The sequence below is a fragment of the Cariama cristata genome, unplaced genomic scaffold (genome assembly GCF_000690535.1).
Source record: "Cariama cristata isolate BGI_N322 unplaced genomic scaffold, ASM69053v1 scaffold2183, whole genome shotgun sequence".
NCBI classification, from domain to species: domain Eukaryota; kingdom Metazoa; phylum Chordata; class Aves; order Cariamiformes; family Cariamidae; genus Cariama; species Cariama cristata.
In genome coordinates this window covers 1-27,600 of record NW_009606440.1, presented here as the reverse complement: position 1 = coordinate 27,600, position 27,600 = coordinate 1, and the positions used below count along the sequence as shown (strand labels likewise).

The 27,600-nt window shown below is 41.8% G+C and overlaps 1 protein-coding gene across 1 annotated transcript; it reads right to left on the bottom strand.

Moving 5' to 3' along the window:
• On the bottom strand, positions 1-27,489 carry LOC104158646 (vacuolar protein sorting-associated protein 8 homolog; the record flags this gene model as incomplete). Its single annotated transcript, XM_009696355.1, has 16 exons — positions 1-36; positions 705-779; positions 3,363-3,533; positions 4,615-4,695; positions 6,195-6,302; positions 7,145-7,204; positions 7,307-7,460; positions 8,093-8,160; positions 9,582-9,668; positions 11,241-11,365; positions 20,460-20,514; positions 21,966-21,998; positions 23,018-23,111; positions 24,830-24,960; positions 26,724-26,792; positions 27,408-27,489. Coding segments are annotated over 16 exons (1,429 nt in total), but the record flags the coding sequence as incomplete, so codon positions are not given.
• Between the last annotated feature and the right edge of the window lie 111 nt (positions 27,490-27,600).

Sequence of the window (27,600 nt, the reverse complement as noted above, 5' to 3'; positions counted from 1 at the left end):
CTCTCTCCAGTTTCTCAATGTCATGACGTGAACAGACTAGAAAAGAAAAAAAAAAGTTATTTATTTACAGTTGCTCATGCAGCCTGTGGTATCCTACAGACCCACCAGAGCAGGCTGGTACAGATGAAGCTAAATAAAGCAACCCTCAAGCTTGGCATGGCAGCAATAAATTGGATGTTTACATTCAACAGAAAATATCCTTTACATGGCCTTACAACCCATCTGCTCCAAGATGCCATCCCTCACTTCTTCCCTTACTTCCATGTGCCAACCTATAGGCCACCTCTCTTTGCTTTTTCACAGTCAGTCCGCACTGCAGGACAGGAAAAGTGACTAGGACATTCCTTTTATCATTCCATGAAATAGAGTCTAGTTTTCCCTGCTGCCTTATTTTCTTCTGTTTACTCACTAGAACATTTAGGACACAGAAATTGAAGTCTGGGACAGAGGAGATGTCAGTAAAGTAATGCAAAGTCTACCCGGAAGCAGCATGAACCAGGATACTGTGAAACTATGACAATGTCTTACTTAGCCTTGGCTAAAACCAAATTATGGCACACTTCTTTAATCCCATGACATTAAGTGCACAAAGAACCCATCCCTGATTCACATTCCCATAGAATAAAAAATTGCCCTTCTCCAGAAGATGAGCTACCATCAACAGTGAATGCCCCATGTTTTTATTAAAAACTCCCCACATTTACCTTTGTTCCAAGGTAAAAGATCTGACCACCACAGCTGCTGATGGACTGATAACAAGCTTTCTCTCCAACCAATGCCTACAAGGAGAAAAATTACACACAAGTAAAACTCCTGTTTCTGTAAAATTTCCCAAGAAATATATATACACTTGAGCTCTAGAGACACTTTGTAATTCAGAAATCAAAATGAGGATTGGGAGAGCACACCACCAATTGCAGAGGAGTAGTAAGTAAAAAAGCTCTGCTGTCACTCCTTCCTGCTTGTGAACGCAGCTTAAAGGGCTGCTGAGTTCTCACTGCCCAGAAAACATGACGGAGTCATAAGGACCCCCAAGCAATGCTCTCTGTGTATCCTCAGATGCAAAAAAAGTTACGGAGGCTCTTTGCTTGCCATCCTCTTCTTCACAAATCTTCCTGAAGAGCAAATGTGTAGGACATAGAGATGGAAAGAATACTGTTGAAGTGAGAATTGTGACCACAGAAGTCTGAATGGCAGTAACTAGTGTTCAAAAGGCCCATTTACAACGTGAGAAATGGAGGATCACATCAAAATTAGAGATTTTACCACAGTGCATGGGCAGTGCTTGCTTCCCACTCTGCTACACAGGCTAGAGCTCTTTGTCCTGTACTTTTCTCAGTCTGGTCAGGGAGGGAAGCTTCCTGGATCTCTTCCCACTGCTAAAAAAAGAGTGTCCATTCCAGGGACTGCCATAACAACACTTCAGTCTGCTCAGCACAGTACCTAAGGCTGAAGTAGCAGATATTCCCGGCATCTTTCTTTAGACGCTGCAGAAGAATGGGGTCTGACAGTCTTCATCCGCAAACCTAGGCATCTCTAAAACCAGAATATCTCTTAAGGGAGTAGCAGCCTCATCTAAGATTTGCTTTCCTGAGTGCCTGCAGAACTAACACAGGAAAAGGTTGTTTCTGATCCTCTGAGCCACAGGAAAAAAAAAAGCTTTCCATCAGAAGTTGTCCTTGACTCAATTGCTCTGGAATAGGTTGTCTTGTAATCCCTACCAAAAAACTTCTGGTTCATATCCTCAGTATTTCAAAATAGCATTATAGACTTCAGATCTTATCTGCCATTTACAGTCTGTAATTAAGTAGGGGTCTTTTCTAGACTCACAATAGCATTTTAACAGGCAGCACTCATTTGGGCCCACCAGTTTTTCAAGTCACATGCCTTTGGTTTTGATGATAATCACCAGAAGTCCTCACAGGACACTGCAGTTTCTGGAACTGAGTGAAAGGCTCTGAGTAACGACATATTCTAGCAAGGAGAGCTCATATACCACATCAGTGCCAATTTCTAGCTATGTTCTGAGAGGTTGTGCCTGGCAATGCCAGATCATGTGGCAGCAGTATATAAGCTAACTTAGACTAGACCCCAAGTTCTGACTCTCTCTTCCTCAGTATGCACCTGCAGCAGACAGAACAACAGCAATGCTAGCAGCGTGAAGCAGATAAAGCAGCAAAAGCCAGATAAGCAGCAACTATGCAGATCTAAAGGCTGCAAAGACTCCTCATAGATCTGGCCATTCGGACTGGAAGAAGCACTCTGTTCCTTAGTGCTCAAAGGGAACCATGACAGAGAAGCCTCTTTTTCTGAAATCCTGCCATCTTGCATTGAAGGCACTTCTCCTTGGGCTTCTGGAGCAAAGTTATGACCATGTGCCGGGTGTCAAATTGCAGATCCAAACTACAGACCCACATGAGCTTTCTACTAGTTGTTTGGGCCAGCGAGTCTCACAGGGCTATAGCAGAATTGAACAGGAACCATATCATCCAGCTGTGGAATTTCAGAACCCCTGCGCTATACGTCTAGTGAAGCACTGAGAGGCTTGAATGCAAGGATGGAAGGCCCTTTCCTACACACACTCTTGGCAAACTGTTTCCAAAATACAGAAAGTGATTTCCTACTGAAAGCAATAACTTGTCCCACAACCACAGCTTTAGGAAAAAAAAAAAAAAACCTCCACAATGCTATGGTAATACAAATGCCACAAAGTGAATCTGCTGTAGAAGGCAGAGGTAGGTTACAGGAGCTATCAGGAGCCACTGAAATCAACACTTAGTTCAGGAAAAAAAAAAGTATGTCCAGATACCACATGGGCCAGGGTCCAAAAAAAATAAATACCAAGCAGGAAAATCAAAATAGAAGACAGACAAATAAACAAAAGAGGAAAAAGTAGAAAACACCATGTTTGAAGAGTTGCAACTTCCACTAGTATGGATGTTTTTGGTTTTTTACTTCAAACAAGAAAGAAGTGTAGTACCTACAAGTGTAGGTACTATGTTTCATCCTCTATACCCCTGCATGACAGTCTGAGACACAGGCAGGGGATTCACATACTGCACAGGCACTGCTCGGACAGCGTATTTGTGGCATACCAAGCAGAAAAGCCTGTAGGAATCGCTTGAAAAATAAAGCACATCAGCTTTTTTCCTGTTCAGAGTATTCCAAAGCTTGGTAACGTAGGAGCAGCTCCCAAACACATCAATGCACAAAAGGAAACATGAACTATCTGTTAGTTGGCCACATCAACGCCACGTGTGATTTCTGAGATGCTTTAAAAAGGTTTTTTTCAAAGCTCCAGGCTTCCACTTAGGGCATATCTGAACCGAGTTAGCTAACGCAAGCAGGTCATTTGTGCCTACCAGGGCTTCACTGACGTTGCCTCCCGTAGCCAGGGATTTGAAGTGGCTGCTGTTGTAGACTAGCTGAACTTCTGAGATCTCTACGGTCTCCAGCTCCTCCTGTGTCTGACGATCTATAACATGCAGCTTCTCCACACTGTCCAGAAGCACTGCTGTCCGTGAGTTTATCCACTGAAAAAGCAACAAATCACGGATTTCAGCAATGTGTACACAATTAGAGGCCAATGAAACAGGCTCTGGCCGTATCCCCGAGTATCAATACCAGAAGTTCTAGGATGGCTAGTAGCTGTGCTACTATACATGGTCACTTCACAACAGCACCCAGGCATAACTCCAAAGGTAAAGACAGGGAGGGTCCTTCTGGAGTATCAGCTTTAACACTGAGAAAAATTACAAGGAACCTTCTTCACAGAAAACACCTGTAGAAAAATGGCAATCCACCATTGGTCCTCTTGGTGCACTATTTATGCTCTAGCACACTTTCTATCCAAAGGTCTCAAAACCAAGACTACAACAACACCTGTTCTCAGATCCCTTAGGAGGTAAATATGGCATCAGTAGGCATTAAAAAGAGAAATAGTACATCTAACTCAAAACCTGTCATTCCTGTTCTGTGGCTTCTACTTTTTTTTTGGAGGTTCAAAACCCTGCAAATAAAAAGGCTTTTTTTTTCCTGCTTTTACAATTATTTTTTTTAAACAGCCAAGCATATTTGATAACAAACTTCAAATTCCAGATGATGTGGATGTCCATCTTGGTATTTTGGTCTTTCACGTATTTACTCCCTGTATCGTGTTTTAGAGTTGAACAATGTTTTTTGTTGAAAGCATCAAATAATTATAGTGCTTTAGAAAGCACTCATATGGAGACACTAGAATTTTACTGAGTCAATTACACAGAAGTTTGCATTCTTTTTAGTGAGAATATAGAACAAAAAAATATTTCTTGTGAGATTCTCTCTGGCTCTTGAAAGTATTTGCTCAACAAGGTTACCTCTCCTTCCCAAAGAAAGGGCAGTATCGTTGCCTCCATGCTACTAATTTTTTATCCTTTAGCTACTACTTGCTCTTTCACTCGTGCTGGTTTTCCACCGAGTCCCTAGTTTAAGGGCATTTTCAGTTAGTTAGCCCCAGATAAACACAGCCACTTCTTACGTTACCTTTGTAAAGCCAATAGGATAGAAGTAAGGGCACTGAGATACAAGAAAACTAGTGTGAAAAAAAAGTAACAATTCTACAGTATGGAGACTTACAGTAAAGTTGATGAGGTCATAATGTAGATGAAGCTGTCTCTGCTTAGTGACATGTATTGCACCAGAATCATCTCTCTTTACCTAAAAGAGAAATCAGACAAGGCGGATTCAAACTCAAAGAGTTTCTTCAGCTCAACCTCTCTGTTCCCAGAGGGCATCACACCAATGCCAGCAGTCCGGAGGTCCCCTCAGACAAGCACGCTGAGCGTGCAGTAGCAGCACGCACACTTCTCAAATGGAGCACAATGTCTCACTTTCAAAAGCATTCATTCATGTAAGTGAGGAAACAGAAGGCTCTGAGCAGGGGGCAGTAAAAATATATGCCCTTTGCTGGATCAATTTTAAATCATTCAGTTGTACTACAAGAGTCGTATGTCAAACAAGCTGGCACTACATCTGTTCAAGGGATTGTTGCCCTCTGCCCTGCCTCACATATTCTGTAACACAATTCGGTTTCTAAAAGGGGTGCAAACCTCCAGCATTCGTACAGAGAGCACCGAAGGAAGGCTGGACTCTCATTCACTGACTTCCAAGGGGCTCAGCCCCACTGGAATACTGAAATGAAGGGTGATGTTGCATGACAACTTCCAGTCAAGGGTTCTGTCTTGTTCCATGCAGGAACTACTGTACTTTCTGCTTGTAAAAGTCAGAACTACAGATCGCTATTGTGAAACTGGCTTTAATTCATCATCATTAAAAATAGAGTTCTGCAAAGAAAAATAAGGGGTTTTTACATTTTGACAATTTGAAGTACAGCAAGAGGGACCCGAATTCAGGTAACATGGCTGCTGTTTAGTAACCTAGAAGCAGAGCAGCACCACAAGCCATAGCTGAGATGAGTATCTGTGCAGAGGTTCGTGCTATTGCATGCACAGACATCTCCAGCAAGACAGGCTTAAACATACACCCTTTTCTTTCTCCCCAAGTTCACCAAGAGAGAAGACAGAGGACAAAGACAATTCAATCCAGACTACACAATGTCTAGGTGCTTGAGTAAAGCTTAAGGTTCAAGATGATAGCAGAGGTGGGAAACAAACTTATCACAGCAAAGCCAAAATGTCAGATTTTCTGAAGCCTAGGTACTGCTTTCATACTGAAATCAGACACGAAATCATCTTCAACCAATCATATCTGCATGTGTAACTTCTGCAGATCTAAACAGGACAAGTGGCATGCCCTAAAGCGACATGCCAACAGGACCTGAAAGCTGTTATCTCTTCGTGGTTTATACAAGTTTTTTGCAGATTCATATTTTAAAGCAAAAAATAAAACAGTATCTCAAATTCACGTGATCTCCTTGAAAACAATCCACATTCTTCTACCTCCAGTAGAAATGAGATAAGCTGCAAATCAACACTTCTGGAATGCATAAAGCTCATGCCTCCAGATTTTCAGAGTAGGGCACCGCTGCTTGCTGAAGAGCAACAACCAACAGGTTTGTTTTCCTGAGCTGGGTGCAAGCTGCAGACATCCCTAGCATGCACATGTATCATATTTTCACTGAGACAGAGGCTCAGCCAACTGAATATGTGAATAAGACATGACTATCTGAAAACCAGCATAAAACACGTAAGGCTTACCAGAAGAAAATGAACGACGTCTCCTCGACAAAATGCAAGCATGGGGTTCACAGAGCTCTGTACGGCCACAAAGTGCCACGCCAGAAGAGGGACACTGGAAGGGTCCATCTGTTAGAGAAAGAGCACAGCCGGTATTTAAGATACACAAGGCAGAGTCTCAGTTCCAGGACACATGCTGTTCATCAGCTGCTACTCACTGACTTTGCCATGGACAGACACAGGCTGTAAAGCAATTTCCTGGTCTGTTGGCAGCCGAGCAGTAGCTTGTGCTCTTTGGTGCACCCACACGGCTCAGGGGCAACGTGTGTCTCTTGGTAAAGTGGACGGGCAGTCAGAACAAAACCCGTGTCCTAGCTGCTTGATGTAGATTCAATCTCACATGGATTGACGGACTACAACAAACTACAGCTTGCTAGCAGCCTCGTCTCCATTCTCCCAATCTAAAATATCCCACATCTTCCCCCAGCTGCTTTTCCAAGAGGAATTATACCAGCAACTAGTAAAAGTGAATAATCAAGAGTTTAGAAGACTGTTTAGAGCTCTAATTCCACTTTGTTTCTGTCCCTGCAATTAAGGGTTCTATTGTATAGTTCTTATGTAAAGCCATGGCCTCAGCCCAAGTCGACTGCAGCCATAATCAGGTCAATGTCCATCTGTGGGTGCGTCCAGGCTGCAGCAGGAAAGACAAGAAGCTGAGGGGCTCCTGCGTTCCCTTCCTTTCCTACTTATTGGAGAAATTCAGCACCTTCACATAGGTAACAGCCGAACACAGCCCTTTCACCTCCTCTCTGCCCACAATCTGCACGCATCAGACCAACAGACTATCACTGCAATTCCACACTGCACAGTTAACTGCCTGCTGATAAAGCAGCGATATCCTAATCTCATCCCCTTATAGGAACTGTTTGTAGCCATAATTCAAAAAGCAACTGTTTGGCTTCATTACTCACCCGACCGTAGGGAAAGGTCATCCACACTTTCAGAGATGGCTTCAGGCCAATAACCAGTATCTTCAAAAAAACCAGAAAGGCAAAATAAAATGTTTGAGTATATACCAGAAAACTTCTCCTTTGTGATTTCTCACACAAAGCCTTCTGCAAGCAGCAAGTTACCTTTGTTAGGGAGGCCATGGCCAGCAGTGAATACTGGGTGATAGGATGGTCTCTCAGCTCAACTTTTGCATGTAATGGTTCAATACAGCAAACTTCCCCCTTTGAGCCACTGAAGAGACATCGAGATTCACACGTTCTCACTCCCATAACCCTCCTGCAAAGAAGAGAAATCGGCTTGGTTGCCAGCTATCAGAAAGAGATCAGCCCAACAAACTCATGAAATCTCAAGAGTGATCCTTCATAAATACTATTTTTAAGAAGTCCTTTACACAGCTCTAGGGATCACTTTTAGTGCGTCACTGGAAGCAGTCCCATACAGCTGCTCAGATACAGACAAGAATTCCTTAAGATCTTATTTAACAGTACAGTTTTGGAAATTCCTGGACACAGTCAGACTCCCTAGACTGTCAATCCTTCCTCCTTGTCCCTCCTCCGCTCAAAGAGGCCAAGAAGAAAGTGAGCAGTTACTGCAGGGCAGCTCTCGCTAATGAGACAAGGAAAACCAAGAGGCAGCACTTTAATGACAACTACCAAGAGCCCACAAGGAATGCCAAGATTCTGGACAATACATTACTAGCTTAATAATTTAGGTTAGTCTGATTATTACACTGCGAGATAGCATCTTGCTTCAGCTGTGAAGTTATACCGCAGCCCTAAATTACACCTTCAACATTCAGACCGTAGCTTTATTGGTTCCAATGGTGGTTTTTTGCTTAGGTTTTAGAAGATGTGACCCAGAATTAGTTTCTTGTATTTTCTATGGGTACTTAAGAGTTGTCGTCTTACTTAAATGACAGTTCAAATACGGAGCCTCCGCTGTCATTGCAAATTGCAAGCGTCGGGTCATCTGTAAACTGAGCAGATAATTAGATTAAAAGTGGCACTAAGAAATAAACTACCAAAAAAATGGATAGAAAAATGTCTGCTACGGTATTATTAACAGCACACAAAAGTAAAGTATTGTACCTACTAGAAAGGTTGAGTTGAGACAATTACTGGCTTTTTTTTAAGATGCGTAAGAAAAGCCGGGTTTTGTGTTTCATCTTCACCCCTCCCAGCAAGCCTCATTGCTAAATTTTGTTACCAAAGCCCCGTTACTTTCTATTGCAGCTCAGCACAACAGCAAACCCAAACCTGCACTAGAACAGCCCACAGCCTCAAGCCCATGGATTGGTGCCAGAGCTGGTGAATGGGCTGCAGTCACACACAGATCAAAATCAGAAACATCCAGAACTACTAATGATACCAAACAATCAAGATAAGAAAGGGTCACAGCCACAGCTGAGGCATCCTTTTCGAGGGCTTTGCAACCCAGCATCTAGCAGCAGAAGCATCTGGGCTGTATAGCAGTGTCCCAGTACTCTCCAATGCTGGTACTGCCATCAGGTCATGAGCTAGAGAAGGGGGACACTAAGAGCAGAGGATCTGGCACAGGGGAATATTCATCTTTATGCACAAGGCAAAGATAAAAGTGTGGAAGATGCAGCAGTATAGGGGCACCTTCACTTCCACAAAACATTTCTGGTTAGCCAGGTCAGACCAACCAGTACATGAGAACTTGTCCTTAAGCAACATGCCCCACCAGATCCACTCCACTAATTTCATGTGTGACACTATGTGTCTGGGACCTCTCCACAAGGTCCAGAAAAAGGAGTAGAGAGAGTAGAGTTCAGGGGACGCATCAAAGTCACTGCTCTGACCAGGCTGCCAAGGAGCACTATGCTCTGGTAGGAGAGGTCCACATAAAACAAAGCCATGCACAAAATCAGATACGAGTTTCTGTGTGTGACAAGAACACTATGTTGAACAAGAAGCCATAGATGATTTCTTTCAACTCAAACATTCCCAACAAGTTATTTGAAAAACTGCTGACAGAAGCTACTTTCCACACTTCAGACTCCTTTAAAATTAAAGTTGGCAAGTCATGTATCCAGTTCAAAGCACTGCAAGTTTGAGAGAAATTTATCCTAGCAACTAATTCATCATAGATTTTGGCATCAGAGAGCAGTTATAACAGACAACAACTGTTGTTTGTTACAGTACAACTCACAGCTGATACTATTATTTCAGCTCTGAAAATACTCAGTTTCTTTTTTAAATAGAATTTCTGCTCATTTTTCTCACCTCTAGATACTATCGCCATATAGCTCCTAGGTAGCTTCTCTGATCTATAAATCTAAATGTACTACACAAGGCAGGTCAACACATCTGACTGAACATGTCTGGTTTTAAAAAAAAAAAGTAGTATACAAGGAGTACATGTAGCGTTTGTTACCTTGATGTGCAAAATGGCTGTTCCTGGTGGGTGGGCATCTGTTATTGACCGTAGCAGCTTCCCACTGGCCAGATCCCACATTGTGATCTGCAAGCAGACTGTACTCAGTTTATGTGTTTACTGCCAAAGGGTTGTCTCCATTACATTATGCATTAGTACATCAATAGATTTCTATATTCCCAATATCATCCTGGGTTAGTAGGGCCTTCACATCAAAGAAAACCTATCTGAAATCTGTTTCTACCTTGTTTTTACAAGCAGTTTACTTATCTGCTTATACTCTCATTGACAACATTAGAGTTATCTTCACAACTCTGAATCGTGTCCTTTTGGCAAGCTCTCACCACCTGCCCGAACTCACGCACCTCACAACTATCTGCCTGATAACACAATTAAAGAATGTGAGATAACTTTGGTACCACACAACACTGCTGAAAGTGGTTCGGTGCATTTCTCTCTCAGAATCAGTGAACAGTTGAATAATCTCTGCTAACACTCGTTTGCAAAACTCAAGCATGTCCACAGCTACCATGAACCCTGTCACTGCTCTCCTCCTGCGTTTGCTCAGCATGACAGGTCAGGTAGGAGTATAGAGCTTGGCTTGCACTTGGATATTAAATTCAGGCAATTTCTCAACTAAGAAGCAGGAAGTCCCACACTACTTACTGTATAACTGAGGAATATTTAGCCCAGAAGAGCTGAGATTACAATTTGAATCAAACTTTTTGTTGGAAATACTATTTTATGTGGTTCCATAAGCTATCTATCAAAGCTTCACAGACCAGATGTTTCAGAACTGCTGCTCCAAAATATTTGACATGAGTATCAATTAAAACTGGTCACTGCTCTGCATGGATCAAGTCTGTATTTCCACAAGGTCTGGAGCAGTCGGTCATTTGGCCCTATCATAGGCACTGGAGCGTATTTTATCTAGAATGAAGGTGAAAGGCAAAGAAGCAAAGGGAAATGAAACTAAAAAGAAAAACAAAGCAGACGCCTTTGTATTCCATGGAGCTCTAAATTTTACGAAGGTGACTCCTACCCATTTGGGTTTAGTTTTAGTCTTTTAATTTCTGTTCAGAAATTGCTTTCTCTCTAAGTTCAGAGAAGGGCATAAAACTACAACAGCAGACTCAAACCCTTTTTCCCCTGCAGTCAAAAGCTATGCTGCTTCCATCACACAACAGAAGTAAGGTATTAGTAAAAATGAACTTTAGGGCTATATGAGTTTCAAGAATTTCAGTCATCACCACAGTAAAAACTAGCTTTAATTACCAAGCCTAGATCTCACAAAGTGACCTAGGAAGACTAAGCTGGTTGTCCTGGTGTGCCATTGCACATTTCAGTTTAGCAGGAGCAGGACTTAGGTCACAACGAGCCATGAGCAGTTGAATCCTTCGCTATATTCCACATTACCCATTTCCTCCACAGAAACCTACCCCAAACAATCTGAGTTAGCTCAACAGATGCAGAAACTGGCTGGCCAAAAAAGCTCTGGGCAGATCAAGCCACGCATACTGCTTCTCAGCACAAAACCAGCTAACTAACAGCTACGTATTGAGTGTGCTTGGCTTGGAGTTATTGTCACCTCTGGAGAGTCTCTCAGTACCGGTCTGCAGAAGGACAGAGCACTGGACCATCTCGCCCTACGGGATTTACCTGTCCTTTGGCAAAGCCACACAGGAGCCTCGAACAGTCGTTGTTGATACTGAGAGCAGAGATAGCCCCATACTGGGCCCCCACAGCAGTGCTGCCCAGACACAGTCGAAGAGCCTGGTTCTGATCTAGGGCAGAACAATTAGTAAGAAATTAAAGAGAAAGAAAGAGCAACGATTAAAAATAACATCATGCAATTATTTACATATGCAATTCACTTCAGGTACATTAACGGTTCACGGGCTTAAAGTTAAGCTCTTTAAAAAAGTTTATAAGATGAGAGTATATGTTAGTACAGAGATAGTGGGACACTGTCTTACAGGGAAAGACAAAAATTATTTTAAAAACAGGCACAGGGAATATGGAAATGCAGAGGTATTACAAATTGAAGAAGAAACTACTAGAAAAATCAAAGCAATACCTAGCTTTCCTTTTACTATTCTGCAACAGTGCTTAAGTGGTAGCAAGGAAGATGACAGAAAATTAATTCTATCTTCTGAGCCTTATACTTCCATATCAACTACAAATTCCCAACACAGGCTTTTGGTAAGTGTAATTTTACATTACTTCTATTCCTCAGTTTTGTTGATAAAGGCCAGAAGCGGGAGGGAAAACAAATTTGTGTCCTCCAGCTGCACATTTAAAATGCTCCATGAGTTCTAGTGCACATAGCTCTTACTTTATAAGAAACAACTAACCATCACCACACTGTGACAGAGCTTCCTTTCCTGAGACACAGGCTACTGCAAAGGAGGTGCTAAAGCCTGCACAGCCTCCTAGGGAGCCGGCCTGCCGCACCGCCATGCCCTGTCTTGCCCCTGCAGATAACAACCAACAGGCACCTCTCTTCGTGCTAAGTTCTCGTATGCTTCCACTAGGAGAGACTAAAAATTGCTTTATAAGATGTTGAGCTTCAGGCATTATCAACAATAACCCTCTGCCTGTCTTTGGTGCATTGCTCTGAAAAGCTAAGGAAACAGATGTTCTGGATCTGCTTTTTCCACCTCTCTCCGGTTTTGTCCTGCTTTTGAGTGGGGGAGGAAGAAAAGATGCTTTGCTGGAGGACTGTTGGAATGAAGACTAGAGATCTGAAATACATCAGAAGCACCACAATAACACTGTGTACAGGATTTCACCTTGAGCCAGGAAAGGACAGGACAGGATCCAGGGGAACAGACAGCAGCTGAGCACTAGAAATCCCTTGGAAGAATTGCTCAAGGCACAGGACACATTTCACCAAGTTGTAGCACCACTAGCGACGTGCTAGATGTGAAACAGAGCATGGATGTGGCTCTCATTTCTTCCCCAATACAAAGTGATGTATTCATCAATCTGCACAGACTGATGGCTGAGTACACACACAGTGGGAGTCACCTTTCAAATTCTACCAGTATGAAGAGGCATTAGTGGGAGGACCTAAATAAATACTAGCAAGAATAGTACCGGAACTCATGGATTACTCTAAAGCACTGTTTAGGGTGAGGAGAAAGAGGCAAGGGCCAAGTCCTAACAATTTTTCCACTCTGTTCCTTGTTTTCCTGCATCTACCTTGATAAACTTGTCTGCTGTAGTGGTCCAAAAGAAAGGAAAAATTCCTTTTCCTGCAAAATATGGATAGTGGTAGCAGAGAAGTAGGGGTAGAGGTGGTGTTACAAACACCACTTGTTCTGCACACCAAAGATGACAGGGCCTGGGAGTGACAGAGAGGCCATGCTGTGTCTTGCAAATGCAGAAGGAAGGCTCAGGTATTATAGAAAACTGTCGGTTTTGATCTAAAACATGATGACAGTAGCGGTCAAGAGGACACCATATATTATGGGTGCTCAGAGACATCAGGGTTCTTGTGAAAGTTGAAGAGCTCGGCTCTTGATATCTGTGGGAGGAAAAGAGAAAGGTGCCTTCGGTTGACCAGGTCAATGAAAATCATGATTTCTTCATCAGGTGACAAGCAGCCCAGGCAGTTCTGGAAAAGGCTACCTGTTCTGCATGCACTTCTGCTCTGCTGTGCTGCAAGGAAGAAGGAAGCATCTCCTCTTTCTTTCTCTGCAGTCTGCCTTATGCCAAACGCAGAACAAAGGAGCTGCATTTTCAAGTGAGAACTGACACTTGCATGTTTACACTTAAAAACATTTGATGAAGATACTGCTTCTACTGTAAGAGATGTTCAGTTAAACTACAGGTAGATGAAGATTATTTTTCACAGTCAAATAATCAGAAACTACGTAAAACACTACTTTTCATTAGCTTTCCAAATGAATGTAACATTGTTCTAGATAAAATCCTCTGAAAGCCAAGGAGAATGCAAGGGTTCGAACTGGCTGAATCTACATGTACAGAAGCAGCTCTGAAAGCTCTGAGTCACCCAAGTTACTGTTTAAACAGAATCTAAATTTTATAAGCCTTGACACTCACGTTTAACTAAACAAAGGACATATACAATTCAAGTGACTATAATGTGAATGGTTGCCATCATTCAATATGTAAGAGGAACATGGAGCCAAAACTCCTTCAGTATCACTATGGTGAGAACTGAGAAAAGGAACACGCAATTCATTGCATCTGCCACTCAAGCACAATGCAGAGCCTTCCTGAAGGTCAGTGATGCCACGGAGCCACAGCAAACCACAGAACCTTCTGCTCCAGGGGCCAGGCAGGGTGTTTCAGCCACCACCTCTATTACCAAGCACAAGGCAGTGGAAATGCTCCAAAATTAAGGTCACTGCTCTGCAGGCAACCCTCCTTATCAGGATAAGATGAAAGCAGAAGCCACATGATGGAAATAAAAGCCATCCTTTGCCATGCTACTAGAAAATACCTTGACATCACTGTGACAAGGGTGTACATGGCATAGATCAAAACAGGTCAAAGAAAAAGAAGAAAAACGATGGAAGACTTCCGTGGAAGCTCAGAGAACACAGAGCTACAGCTGGAGAGCAAGTTCCCCAGAGAGGTCTTCTCCAAATGGTGTCCTTCAGGTCCCAAAGAAATAATTCCTGTTCCAGAGGTCTGGAAACACAGTTCATCTACAAGAAGACCATCTGCTAACCATAGAAATATGTATAAATAAAAGGGGAATACTGCAGCTCTTGCTATTAAAGGTAAACTGCATTCTGTTCTTTCCACTTCAGCTTAAACCTCTAAGTCAATCAATAACCTCTTTCCTGTAAGGCATGAAAAAGGAGAATCTTTCATAGCTTTCTCTGAAATGGGCAGCAGCTTCAGAATCACTACTACTTTCAACCCAGCGTTACATCTTTATATGTATACCCACACGAACTTTCAAATCCATTTTCTTCTTCCCTCACCCACAATCGTCAATTCAAAATAAACAAGACCCTCACTCTGCCAACATAATTAAATGCTTTGCATGACTCAAGCTATTCCTTCCTAAGAAGGGAGTGCCCGTTTTTTGCCAGAGATGCATTTTCAGAGCTGAGAAATGATCACCTGGAAAGCTAACCCCAAAGAAACCCCTGCCAGTACTTGTTCTTGTTTCCAGTCAGTCAAAAGATGACACACAAGGAAGAGCCATTAGATAAGATTTTAAAAAAAAAAAAAAAACAAACTACAAACAAGATGGATGAAATTGCTTCCAAAGCAAAGCAAGATGCATGAATCAATGAGCTCCCATTAATCAGCTGGTAGAGTAATAAAAATGAATAAAGGCAAAAAGTTATAAAAGCTGATCTGATGATTTTCCAGACTGGTATTATCAGCTTTGAATTAAGGCACATTTAGGATTAAGCATAAAAAGCTTTTTCCAAATGCCTGAAACAAAGGTGGCTATCAATTGTCAAAACAAAAAAAAACAACACATTTTTAATTTTGCAATTGACATAAAGCAATTCTTCATTTGAAAAATTTCTGGCAGTAACTATTTGTGTTGCTTTCAAAGTCTGAAGTCAAAACAAGATGGCACTTTGAGACAGCTCCACAAGTAAAGAATAAAAACAAGTTTGTGAATATGAAATAAGTCGCTTTCCAGAACAAAAGAATAAGCATAGCACTCCAGAAGTTATTATTTCTCAGATCACCAGGTTTTCATCAAGATCTTTTCTTGAAGCCATGATTTTCCCAAGTTTGAAAGGCCTGCTTTATTTCCTGCAGAATTACTCACATATTACACCCTTTATGAATAGGTCCTTTCCTCCCACCTTTACTAGGCCCAGTACCAGTAACTGCTCTCCCAGGAGGCACATCCCTCTTGGGCCTGGGCATCAAGAGGACAAGGGATGGTGAGCTAACGGGACAGGCTGCAGACATCGTCTCCCCCAGTAACACAACAACTCTCCCCTAAAGCAGGGCATGCTGAACCCTCCTCCCCATCCCCTGCCCTCAGCTCAAGCTGGTAAAATGATCACTCAGAGCAAGGGGTTAAGTCAGACCACTTGTAGCTACTGCATCAGGAACCCCCTGCTCCCTCCTCAACTGCACAACTGGTCCATGAGCAGGGCTTTCAGAAGTTGCTGTCTGCTTGCATGGGTTTCACAGAGCTCCTGGCTCTTTGAATTGGGTTCCTGCTCCGTAGCGTTCCCACTTGACAATTCTCAGGAAGAAATGGATGGTGATCTCGGGGAAGAGACTTGGTCCTGCCCCAAAATAACGCCTTTGCAAACAGCTATGGATCTGCTGCCCTAAAACATTACAAATAGTACATTTACCTGTTCCTCTGCTGGTTTTGCCTGGAGAATTTGGAAGCGTGCGATGCACAGGCACTCAATAACCAATTCCTACATTGGCTAGCAGTATTATCCACCGCCTGCTTACTGCGCTGCCTTACTTGCTGCTTATCTGGCATCTGAAATTCTGGCACAGACAACATGCAAACTGGGCAAGACAGGAGTTGTTCATGCAGGGTACGTGCACAGTGCAGTGTTACTGTACCTTTTCCTTTTCAGTCCACAGAGAAAGGGCCAAAAGAGGAAGGAAAAAGTCAGAAATCAATATAAAAGAAAGGAGTGAAGTAACAAACAGCATATATGTGATAATCTTCAAAGACAGAGAGAACTTTCAGATTTTGCTGATAGTGTTTCCTTTTGTTAACATTTCCCATTTTGATTTGTTCAAGTAACTGAGAAGATGCTGTGATAGCTAGTGTTTTAAAACCAAGCACTTTAAAAAGTGTATGGAATCACTGAATAAAAATGAGTTTATAAATTTGAGTTTCATTGCATTGAAGACAAAAAAAAAAAAATCTGAGAGGAAACAAGACTGGAAGTTCAGTGACAAAACTGATAAAACTATTTTCAACAGTTACCACCAACCAGCCAATCAACTCCCTATTAACTTCAAAAAGCAACCAAGGACAACAGTCCCCAAATTCTAGTTTTAATGCTGTCTTTAGGTAGTTATACTACTTGTTCTCTCAAGATATCATGCTACCCCCACACCTCAACAAAGACTCAGGACACTAACCATAAGCTTTAGAGTCAACAAAGAAAATAAATGGTTCAACACTAACAAAACCAAAGTTTAGCTATATAGAAATTTTCTGTCCAGAACATCAAGTCTCCATGAAAAAGAACACATTGCAATGAGTTCTGTTTAAGGGCTAGTTTTGAGTACTGTAGAAATCTCTTAGCTCTTCTAGAAAGACAGAAGGGAAAAAAAAGCTCTAAAGATTATTTGTTTATTGCTATAGGCTTGCTGGGAGAGCACTTCCCCACTTCAGCTAGCAATCCTCAAGAAAAGTCATGGCACACAGCAGAGTTATTCATTAACACAATGCTCACATCTCCAAACAAGTTTCAGAAAGAATTTGGCAAAACGATGGCCCTCATTTATATATTAAAAAAATAAATAAATAAAAAAATCCCCCAAGCAAACACAGCACTATAAACCAGCAAAGGGTCATATTCCTAAGGCACAAAAACCTGTCATTATCCAAACGTAGTAACAAAGCACTAAATGGCAGATAAGCTACCTAAGAGACAGGTCAAAAATCAGAGCACCAAACTCTTCTCAGTAATGTCAGACCCTGTAACAAAGGGCAAATATCACAAGTGGCAGATCGAGAGGTTTAGATGGGTTGTTAGCAATTTTTTATCCCTGCAAGACGAAGTGGCCCTGGAGCAGGTGCCCAGAGGAGCGTGTGCATGCACGCCTGCCTGTTGGGCAGTATTCCCCAACCCCAGGAGTTTTTCAAGCCTTGGCTAGACAAAGTCAGGGCTGCCCGGCCCAGTTAGTGGTGACAGTCTGGCACCAAACGGGGGGGGACTACAGGCCTCCAGACACCCCTTCCTACCAACACTTCTGCAACACTTACAGGATGTCAAAGAGTTAGCACCTAATGCAACTCTGATCTACAAAAAAAAAATGTTTCTCAAAGGTCAGATGCACAATCTGAGAACTGTCCTGTGATAATTTTTCAAGAGTCAACAGAAGCGTTCAAAAAAGTAGAATGAAAATTACCCAAGTCTTCCTTAAAAAGGACAAAGCAGACAAGTCAAGAGGTACAGGTGGACTTACAAGAACAGACAAATAAAAGAGCTACATAAAGTCAAATATATGTAAGAAAAAATAAAAGATTAAAATACTTGCTAGTGACACAAAACTATTCAGAGAAATTTGAACATCAGTAGCGTTCAGTCAGAAAATCAACCTACATTTTTGCAGACAAAAAAGGTGATGTTTCCACTGTAGAGTATAAACCACGCACACAGTTTACAAAACTTCAGAGTAAATCTCATCCTAATTCACACATTCAGTAGAAAAATGTTTTCATAAAAAAGGTACAGAAACTGATCGGTCTACAAACATAAATTGCTGGTTTAAATTACAGAATAAAAGCAAGCCAGAACACTAATCCTTTCTCTTTGCACACAAGAAGGCCTTATACAGCCACATCCTGTGAGGATTTATTTCTCTCTTTGCAGATAGATCTGAGAGCACAGGGCTCAACGTCCAAGTCTTAGTTACAGAACCGAAAGAATTCAGCAGAGAACAGAAGCGTCCAGGAAGCATTCGTGCCCATATCTGAAATAAAGTTGGAGGACATACTTTCATTCCTCATCATCTTTAAGTTACAGCATAGACTCACAAAATAACGTCGGTTGCAAAGGAGCTGTGGAGGTCTCTGGCCCAGCCCTGCTGCTCCAAGCAAAGTCAACTAGATCAGCTTGCTCAGGGCCTTGCTGAGTTTTGAATCCCCCCAAGGAAGGAGATTCCACAACCTCTCTCAACCCTAATCTAATGCTTCGGCACCCTCACGGTGAAAAATTTCATCAGAGCTTCCCATGTTGCAACTGGGATCCACTGTCTCTTACCCAACACCATGGACCTTTGAGAAGGGTGTGAGTGTCTCTTCTCTATACCTTTCCGTTAGGTAGTAGAAGACAGCAACATGATGCCCCCTCAGCCACCTTCTCTCCATGCACAAGAAACCAAATTCTCCCAGTCTCTCCTCAAGCATCATGTGCTTCAGCCCTGTAATCATCTTGATGACACCCCCCTCCACTGGGTTCACTGCAGCACATTGATGTCTTTCTTGTACTGAGCAATCCAAAACTGTGCAGAATAGAGGGGAGTAATAATTTTCCTCAACCTACTGAATGCACTTGTGATAATATACCCAGTATGTGGCCGTATACACAAAACCTTTATATGTTTCAATAGATCAGAAAGCTTTAAAGGCCCTGTTGCAAGTATGTAGAGAAGTTCTTCAAAGCACTGACATTTATTTTAATAAAAGCCAATTAGCGGAAAGCTGGCATTCTGCCAAGTTTCCTAAAGGCCACAAAATTAACGGAATGACTACAGAATATGCAGCCTTGCAAAGATCATGGCCAAAATAACAGTAAACTTGTTGGTCTAAAGTAATCAACAGTGTAACAAAGAAAACTTTGCCTAAACACACTTGCATCGAGCAAAACAAACAAAAAAATCTTACAGAATACTTCAACTGAAATACCACAGCATACTAAGCATCTTGGACATTCAGGCGTTCAGTGGTTCATCCTCTTCAATGGGATTTGATGCAGAAATAACCACAACAAAGGTAAGAATGACCCTTCCTCTTCGCATGCTTATATAGAGTGCTAAAGCCCCTTCTGGAGTGTAAAATGCTAAAAATAATCTCTCTCTATTATGATACTTGCAGAAAACAGCTTCTTGGTTAAAAGCTTATTGACTTCATAGTGTCTGCACATAGAGAGCACAACAGGAAAAATCAAACTGAAAATGTGTTCCATAGTAGTGATATTGGAGATCTCCACATACTAGACAAATTTTAGAAAAACCACAAAGATCTACTACTAAAAACTCATAAGATCGTGTGTTGACTGTAGCAGACAAGTTATGTATATTCAGATTAAGCACATCCTGTGATTGTTTCAATACTGGATTAAGCAAGTGGCATCAAGTAGTTTAATGTCTAAATACCCAGGAAGGTGAATCTTACACTGTCAGTGTCTTTCCCATCCTTCTGTTGTATCCTGTCCCCCATAACTTTTGGGCTCTTGAATAATTTCAGCCAACTTCAAAAGAAAAGTAAAGAAGAAAATGAAATTTCCATACTTGTTAAGAATTTGGTGCTTCACAGACAGAAGGTGCAAAAGCTCGATGTGTATGGGAGCAATTCATGAGCTGTTCTCGCCCAGCTGGTACGCTGGATAAACCAGAGGCACAAGCTCAGAAACTTTAAGAAAGTTTGCTGATAAGAGGAAGAAAAAAATGACAGAATGGAGGGACACAGAGGTGACTGGTGCATGGGAAGGTCAAGGAAGGAGAAACCTATGATGCAAGTCTGCAGGTAGCCATGGGTCAGACATTCCACTTCCCAAAGAACACATTTTAATTTCCCTACTGCTGGCAGCTATTGTGTCATAGGGGAGATGACGACTAATACTGTATGAGATGACGGTTGTACAGTGGTTCTGGTTACTTCCACATGAAAACAGAGTAATTTATATTTAAACACAGAAAAGGCTCTTTAGACAATTGCCACAGAGCTAAATTTCTCAATATCAATGTGCCAGTCCCGAACAAAGCAGAAGGAATATGGGAATAAGGACAATTAAAATATTATTTGTGCTTTATTTCTTCACTGAAAGCAAATCACATTTAGCACACACAGAACATATTAGAAGAAATTCACCCTGCAGTTCTAATTCAGGCTGGGTTTTTTTGCTGGTGGTTGGGTTTCTTTTGTGGGTGGTGTGGTGGTTGTTTTTTTTTTTAAGACCATTAAAAAGCAAAAAACTCAAAACTTTATTTTTAACTTACCAAATATCAGTGCTAGCCCATGGGAAGTCCCCACTGCTATCAGATTTGACGCTGCCTGAAATAGTCATGCAGAAAGATTGAAAGCAAATGTCAGTCACAAATCCACCACTTAAACTCTCACTACACTCATGCAAAGTTGTCAAAAGGGGAAGATATAGAAGGTTACAGATATAACCATTTATAAGCAACAAGCAGTTCATACATGAAAGCTAGAGAAATATCACACCTGAACAACCATCACACAGGTTTTCTCAAGTTCAGAGGGCTGCCTTTTCCTCTGCTGTTTGAAATTCAAATGCTCAGAGTGGTACCCACAGTGAAATTTCTTCTCTGTAAAGTCAGCCTCATTCTTTTGGTGTAGTAGCCAAGTATAAATATTCCGAGGGTTTTTCTCACTCAGCTGCTACATCCACATCTGAACTCTTCTACAACCCTGGGTAGCACAGATTGTCCCCTGAAGAGACAGTTCACAGCAAGCCCAGAGACTCCCAACTTTCTTCCGTGGGGAATTAAACATAGCTCAAGATTCTATCACACTTGAAAACCTGCACCCAATTAAATGAAACCTAATAGAAATCACATACTGTCATAGATATATTAATGTTGTTCCACTTTTTATTTTTTAGCAAGTGTAAGTCAGATTAAAAAAACTAAGTGCTTTAATGTCTGGAGTATGTAAGTACAGGTTTTTATCCTATGTGCACATCAGTCACGGCATGCTTCCAATTTTGCTGCGCAATCTTTTGCCTTAGATGTGACCATGGGTTTTTGCCTTTTTCTTTTTTAAACAGAACGTGTAATTTCTTACGGATTGCTGCTACTACAGTCAAAGAAACCAAGCACATCTTTAGTTTCTTCATAAAACATTAAAACTCATTTCACAAGGGCAGAAAAAATACTTGATGTATTTCACCTCCTTAAAATGTTTCTCTCCTCCTTTAATTATTAGCAGTTTCACTTCTGACGTATTTAATTAGCATACTTGACTTCAAGAAGTTTAATGCAAATTGCTAAGCAGGAGTATCTTTCAGACACACTTTTAGTGAAATTTTGTATTTTAAGGTCATATTTCAGTTACATCAGAGCCATAGAGATTTTGAACCCATCACTTCAAGAGCACTTCAGTTTAAGTTTCTTTAAAAAATTATTAGGAGTCAAAGCAATAACTAGCAAAGAATAAATAGCTAGGGAAAGTCAATGTGTTCAACAGACGAACACTTACCTTACCGGGAAAGGTTAGGTGCTCAATTAGCAAGCCCTGATGATGACATGGAAAAGGGAACAGCGTGGGGCTTGATCAGCAGAGGGGCAGTTGGGCAGTTAAGAAAGGTTGAACTCTGCCCCCAGGAACTAGATCTTTCAAGCTGCTTCTCCCACCCCTCATATTTGAAAATTCTTAGTAAGGATAAGAAGGAAGATGCATTTATCAGCTGTCTTAAATTACTGCTTTAACAAACTTGCATGAAAACTAACTATACAGTACTTGAAAATTGTTAGAGTACTTACAATTGCAGTGGGCAAGCCAGCATCCACTTTGTCCTAGAAAAACAGTACAAGTCCTGAGTAAGAGAGACAGAACTCCCAGCTGCGTGCATGTCTCTAATGATTAGAACTACAGCAAGCAGAAAAACCAACACAAGTCACATTTTAGTAGTCCCACCAGGGCAGACAGTGCTGAGGGAACCACTGGCTAGAAATACCCAGAAGGGATGGGAAATCACACGGTAATGGAGAGAAAGCAGAATATCCTGTAATACCGTATGAAAGTTACTGTGTTCTTCTCAAAACAGCCTAATCTTAATAACAGTTTCCAGTATTCTCTGTGTACATGGCATAGACATCGACTGCAATGCTACTTCCCTCTCCCCTCTCGAGCAGACCTTACCAGCTTCCCATTCAGGTGGTTCACCCCCAGCCCCACCAGCACAAGTAACAGCTGGCAGCAGCACGCTAACACGGAGACTCTGGTCACGCAGCCATCATAAAACACTCGCAGACAAGTCACTTGTATTCTATTCTAACACACCTACCTTGCACCCTTCAGAAATCACAGACTTTATAAAGCACCACCTTAGTCCTGTGCTCGGGCAGTCAGTTTTCCCCCAGCAGGATGATGTACAAGCAGCAATATTGCACCTGTGCCTGAAGCACAGTCACAGATGCAGGAATGCGCAAACCTGCTCCTCGCTCAACTCGGAACAACGAGCGTGTTCGGTGCCTGCGGCAGGCGTTAAGCGAACCTGTTTCCAGCATCTTCAAGCAAGTAGAACAATAGCACTGCTATCGTTCTATGTTAACGTTTCCCACCAGGTTTAATGACATCTAGCAACACAAATCAGTATTAAAGAGGACCTACCATATTGCTGCTGTAATAAGTCAGCTAATACCCAATTCGTTACTGGCTAGGGATTACTAGTTAGTAGTTTATGTACCAAACATGTTAGTATTATCCAGAACTAATAGTAAGAAGAAGGAGAAGATCACATGCACACCCGCCTCACACCAGAAGAGGTTCAAATTTTTCTTAACAGATGCAACCAGGAGAAAAAGCCACTTACTGCCGCAGATACTATTTGGGCAGAAATTCCTTTCAGAAGTGAGAGCCTTATAACTGATCCATGGAGTGAGAGAGAATCTGGGAGTTTTTTCTTCCTAAGGAAATAAGAAATAAACCAAATGCATTAGAGCAGAACAAAAGTTTGGAACTTTGCCTAAGCCACAGCTAAACCAGCAGGTAAATTCTGCATGCACTCGTACCTCATGCAGTTTCCATTCTTGTTCTTGGGGCCTACGTGCACAGAACAAAACGGACATGAGATTATTAGCAAAGCCTCCCGTACACCACTGTGCCTGCATAAAATCTGTTTTTAACTCATGTCCCAGGGAAAAAAAAAAAAAAGAAAAAAAGAAAAAACTCTTCAAAAAAGTCTTCAAACAAACTGTCAGTTTCAAGCACATATCTGCAAACCTTAGAATTTTATTAATAAAGCCTGAAAGCAACACTTTTGCTCTTTAATTAAGCGTCCAGTGAGTCAGGAAGTTTCAGCCTTTAAAGGCGAGTATCTAAGGAAAATACACAATTGGAAAAGGCTCATTAGCAGAATAGAGACCCCTAGGAAAACTGGATGTGTGTTTAAAGAATAACACTCAACTAAAACACAGCTGATCTGATAAGAAAAGGTTAAGTGGTTCCCCTTATGGAGAATATACCTTTAAAAAGTAACCGGTGTACGGGGGACAGTTATTTCTAAAGAGCTTTAGTATACTGTAGCACACACACTAGAGGGAAAATCCCCAGGAAAGCTGCAATTTTGTTGCCAAGCACACACCACCAGAAAGCCAAATTTCCAAAACTAATACTTGGGTCTTATCTCTCCAGAGGTGCACAAACAAGTAGCTCAGATGTAGGCTGAAGAAACATGTTGTTAATAGCTTATATTATCGCTAAGGACCCATAAACATGGCAACCAGCTTAACCCAAAGATGACAATAACACTTCCAGGTTTTTCTGCCCACTCTGCACTGGAAAACGTTTAAGCCACTCCAGGTAGTATTTCCCTCAATACAAATCATCTTACTTGAAAACAGAAGGAACAGTAAGTCAGTACACCACCACAAACCATCACACTTCAGGGTGTTTATACCCTACACAATCGCTCATGCAACAATCACAACTTCTTATGGCACATAAGGCGGCCATGGGAGTGGCTCAGGAAGCAGAATCAGGCCATCATTTGAGTAATTAATGAGATAAGTCAACAGTATTATAGCTGATTATCATATTCCAGGCTGCTTTTAGATGTCAAGATTAGCATTCCATTTACAGAAGTGACAGCAGTTCACTTGCCTTTTAAAAATATCCGCCCGCTGCTTGCAGACTCTGAAAGTCATCAAACACACCTTTGACAGACTTCCTTTGAAGTTATCACGGTTCAGTATTTTAAAGATTCCATATTAAATACTCCGTCTCCCACAAAATGCCTTTATCACTCTAACAGGTTAGCCCTCAATGCAAAACCAAATGCCATCTTTGCCTACTTGATCCCACACGAATAACACCGTTTCGTCAAAAGCAGCTTCACCAGAGTCGCTGCAGCTTCCCCCCAGGACTTCAGCACCAGAATATAACAGCAGGAGACAAAGGTCACACGTCCACTTGAAGGGTTCCTATACAAGTAACGGACAAACTGCACGCTCACAGCAAAGCTCGGGGAGAAGGCAGCAGGAGGTTGCCTTAGGAAGCCTCAACTGTTCTTAGCTTTAGATTGTCCTTCTTCCTTACTCAAAAACGGAGAAATTGTTTTTAATGGATACAAGCAGTACTCCTTCAAAAACTCATTTAACCTCCCAGGGTATGAGTCCTGCAGTACCTTTTCAGGTGTGTCCGGTCCCCACTGTCAGAGCTTGCGACAGAAGATGTGTCGTAGGAGTGTGTATCCGTGTTATCAATGTTCAAGAGAAAGGGATCCTCCAAAATGAAAGACTCTTCTTCATCATCAGTCTGAAGGAAGAGAATCACCACAGCTTACTGAACGTTCACACAATGCCCTAACCGAAACATTAGCAAAACAGCATCAATTAAGCAGAAAAATCAAGATGGAAAGGAAAAGATAGTCTCATACGTAAAAGCCAGAACTACGTATTATTTTATTAGACTGATTCTGTGGAAGAACATTTTCCAGAATTCCCAATAATCACAGAAGTGGGCTGGAGAGAAAGTTATTCAACTCATCTTTCTTCCCCAGATACTATCTACTCCATCAAAACTTTAACAGACCTTTAACTAAGATGTTCTTAAAAGTCTCCAATTGCCAAGACTTGCCTAGAATTACTGTCATCCACTCCAGCACTTCACCCAGTGGTAGCTAAGAGTCTAGTGGTCCCTCTGGTTGCTATGAGAGTGGATTCTGCTCTTCTGCTGGTGATATCTCAATCTCTCTCCCCTCTTATGCTTAGCCTGGAATTTTTTTAATAGTATTTTTTGAACAGTCATTCTCCCTGATGTCTTCTAAATTCAGTACAGTTGATGTTGTTCTCAAAGCACAGAGCCAGAGAGAGCAAACACAATACCCCATCTAAGGCCAAACATGCAGAGAATACAGCAGGTGCTCCTCATTTGTCTTACAGCTGGCAGTTCTGGGCCATTAAGTGCCTCTTTTTCCAGCACAGCTGTACATCTTTTTAGCTCAGTCAGGTTGTTCTCCACTAAAATCCTTTTCAAAAAATGCTTTGCCAGTCATTCCCATCCCAAATGTATTGAGATAAATAGCACTGGAGTAAGACCTCGTGTTTGTCTGCACTGAACTACACTTTCCTCATGATTACCTCTCTGGATTCTACTCCTCTGAAGTGGATGTGACTGCATCTTCTTACAGTTTGGTATCACCCAAATTTAGTAAGTTCCCTCTGCTTTCATCACCCAAGGCATCAGGAGAAACAGGACACACCTCTGTACACTACCCCTTCTGCTATTTCTCCCGTTTCTAGACTGTGTCTGTTTGGGACACCTTATTCCTGTATCTTTAATAGAGCTTTTTAAAAAGAACTGTCACCTCTCCCATGCTCCTTTTCCCTTTATACTGACTTCCTAGGAAGTCCGACCACAATTTCCTCCGTTTGTTAAAAAGCTTGTTTTCTTGGAGTTTATCTTTACTTCCATACCCTTTTTTTCTTTCTAAGGATCGTGCACTTATGTGGCTATTGTAAAAAAATGCTCTGACCTGGATACAAGCAAGACAAAGTCAGTTCTTCCCTGCAAGGTACTACAGGCAACATCAGATGTCAAGACACTTCATTACTCCTGCCAGAGGGCTAAATACATGAAACATATAATATAAATGGAGTTGTGAAGAATCTAGTTCTCATCTCCTCCCACAACTTAAGAACTACCCAGAATTATCTGCATTTATTTTCAGCTTAAAAAAAAAAAGTTGTTTGATGACCCTGACCTTTAAAGGACTGTATAGTCTTCAGGTGACTCTCCAAATCCACAGGTGAACATGCTTAAATTTGACAGAAATCCTTTATGTTTCAGCTGTGAAACATATATTTTGACTAAAAAGCCAAAATTCCGTATTACACCCTGCACAGCAATTCCTCAACTGAACACGTGCTTTGTCAGCTATCAGTATCAGGAAATTTTGAAGTTACACAATTTTATTTCACAGGAAGAACACAATACGAGAAGAGCCAAAGGAGTATGTGCTGCCTTATCTTAGCTCCTCCCTGTATTAGAGCTGGTTGCATGTCTGACAGACCACTCACCTCATTTAAGATGCTCTCCAGTGTTGGAGGGGTATCAACTTGAGGAATGTCAAATTCTTTGTCATCGATCTGTACATCAGAAACCATAGACTAAGTTTACATTGCCTACTCCACCTTCCAAACTTTTTTCTAACTAAAGAAAAAAAAAAAAAGCAGCTATGCACGCACTCCTTCCAGCACATCTCTGCCCAGAAAGGCACCATATATGCCACAATTTCTCCTATTCAAAACACATTCTCTGAAATTTGGCACTGCAAGACAGAACAAGAGGTATTTAGTATCAAAAATATGAAGTAGTTCTCTGATCTGTGCCCAGATCCAAAATTTCAAATGCCTTTTTTTAATTTCTGAAGATCACTACCAGTGTTACACTGCCTAATACAGATAGACATCAATATACAAGATTTTTTTTTTCTGACTGCTTACTAAAGGGAAAAAACGTAGTTTTCTTAAAAATAAAGGTATTTTTATCTGAGACTTGCATTACCGCACACCGAGCTTTGCTATAGCAGAAGGCTAGCCCCAGCACTTGTGTCCCACCCACCCGCGTCCCTACGTGGGTCTGTCCCCACGCCCCCTCGCTGACCATTCCCAGGTCCCAGGGACTCAAACCCGCCTCACGACATGACTAAGGTCTGACACAGCGCCTGCCAGGACGCAGGATTGTTTTAAACTCTCGATTACCTGCTCCTCCAGCAATTGCACGGTGCGAGCGTGCCTGCTACCTGCATTTTGCCCGCCAGCAAGAACTGCACAGGTGTGAGCTCTTCGGGAAGAATTAACCACGGTGAAAGTTACTCGTACGACCTGTTTTCAGCATAGGGCAGCGCACCGGCGGGACAAACGCCACTGACCGAACTGACCGGAGAGCGGCGGG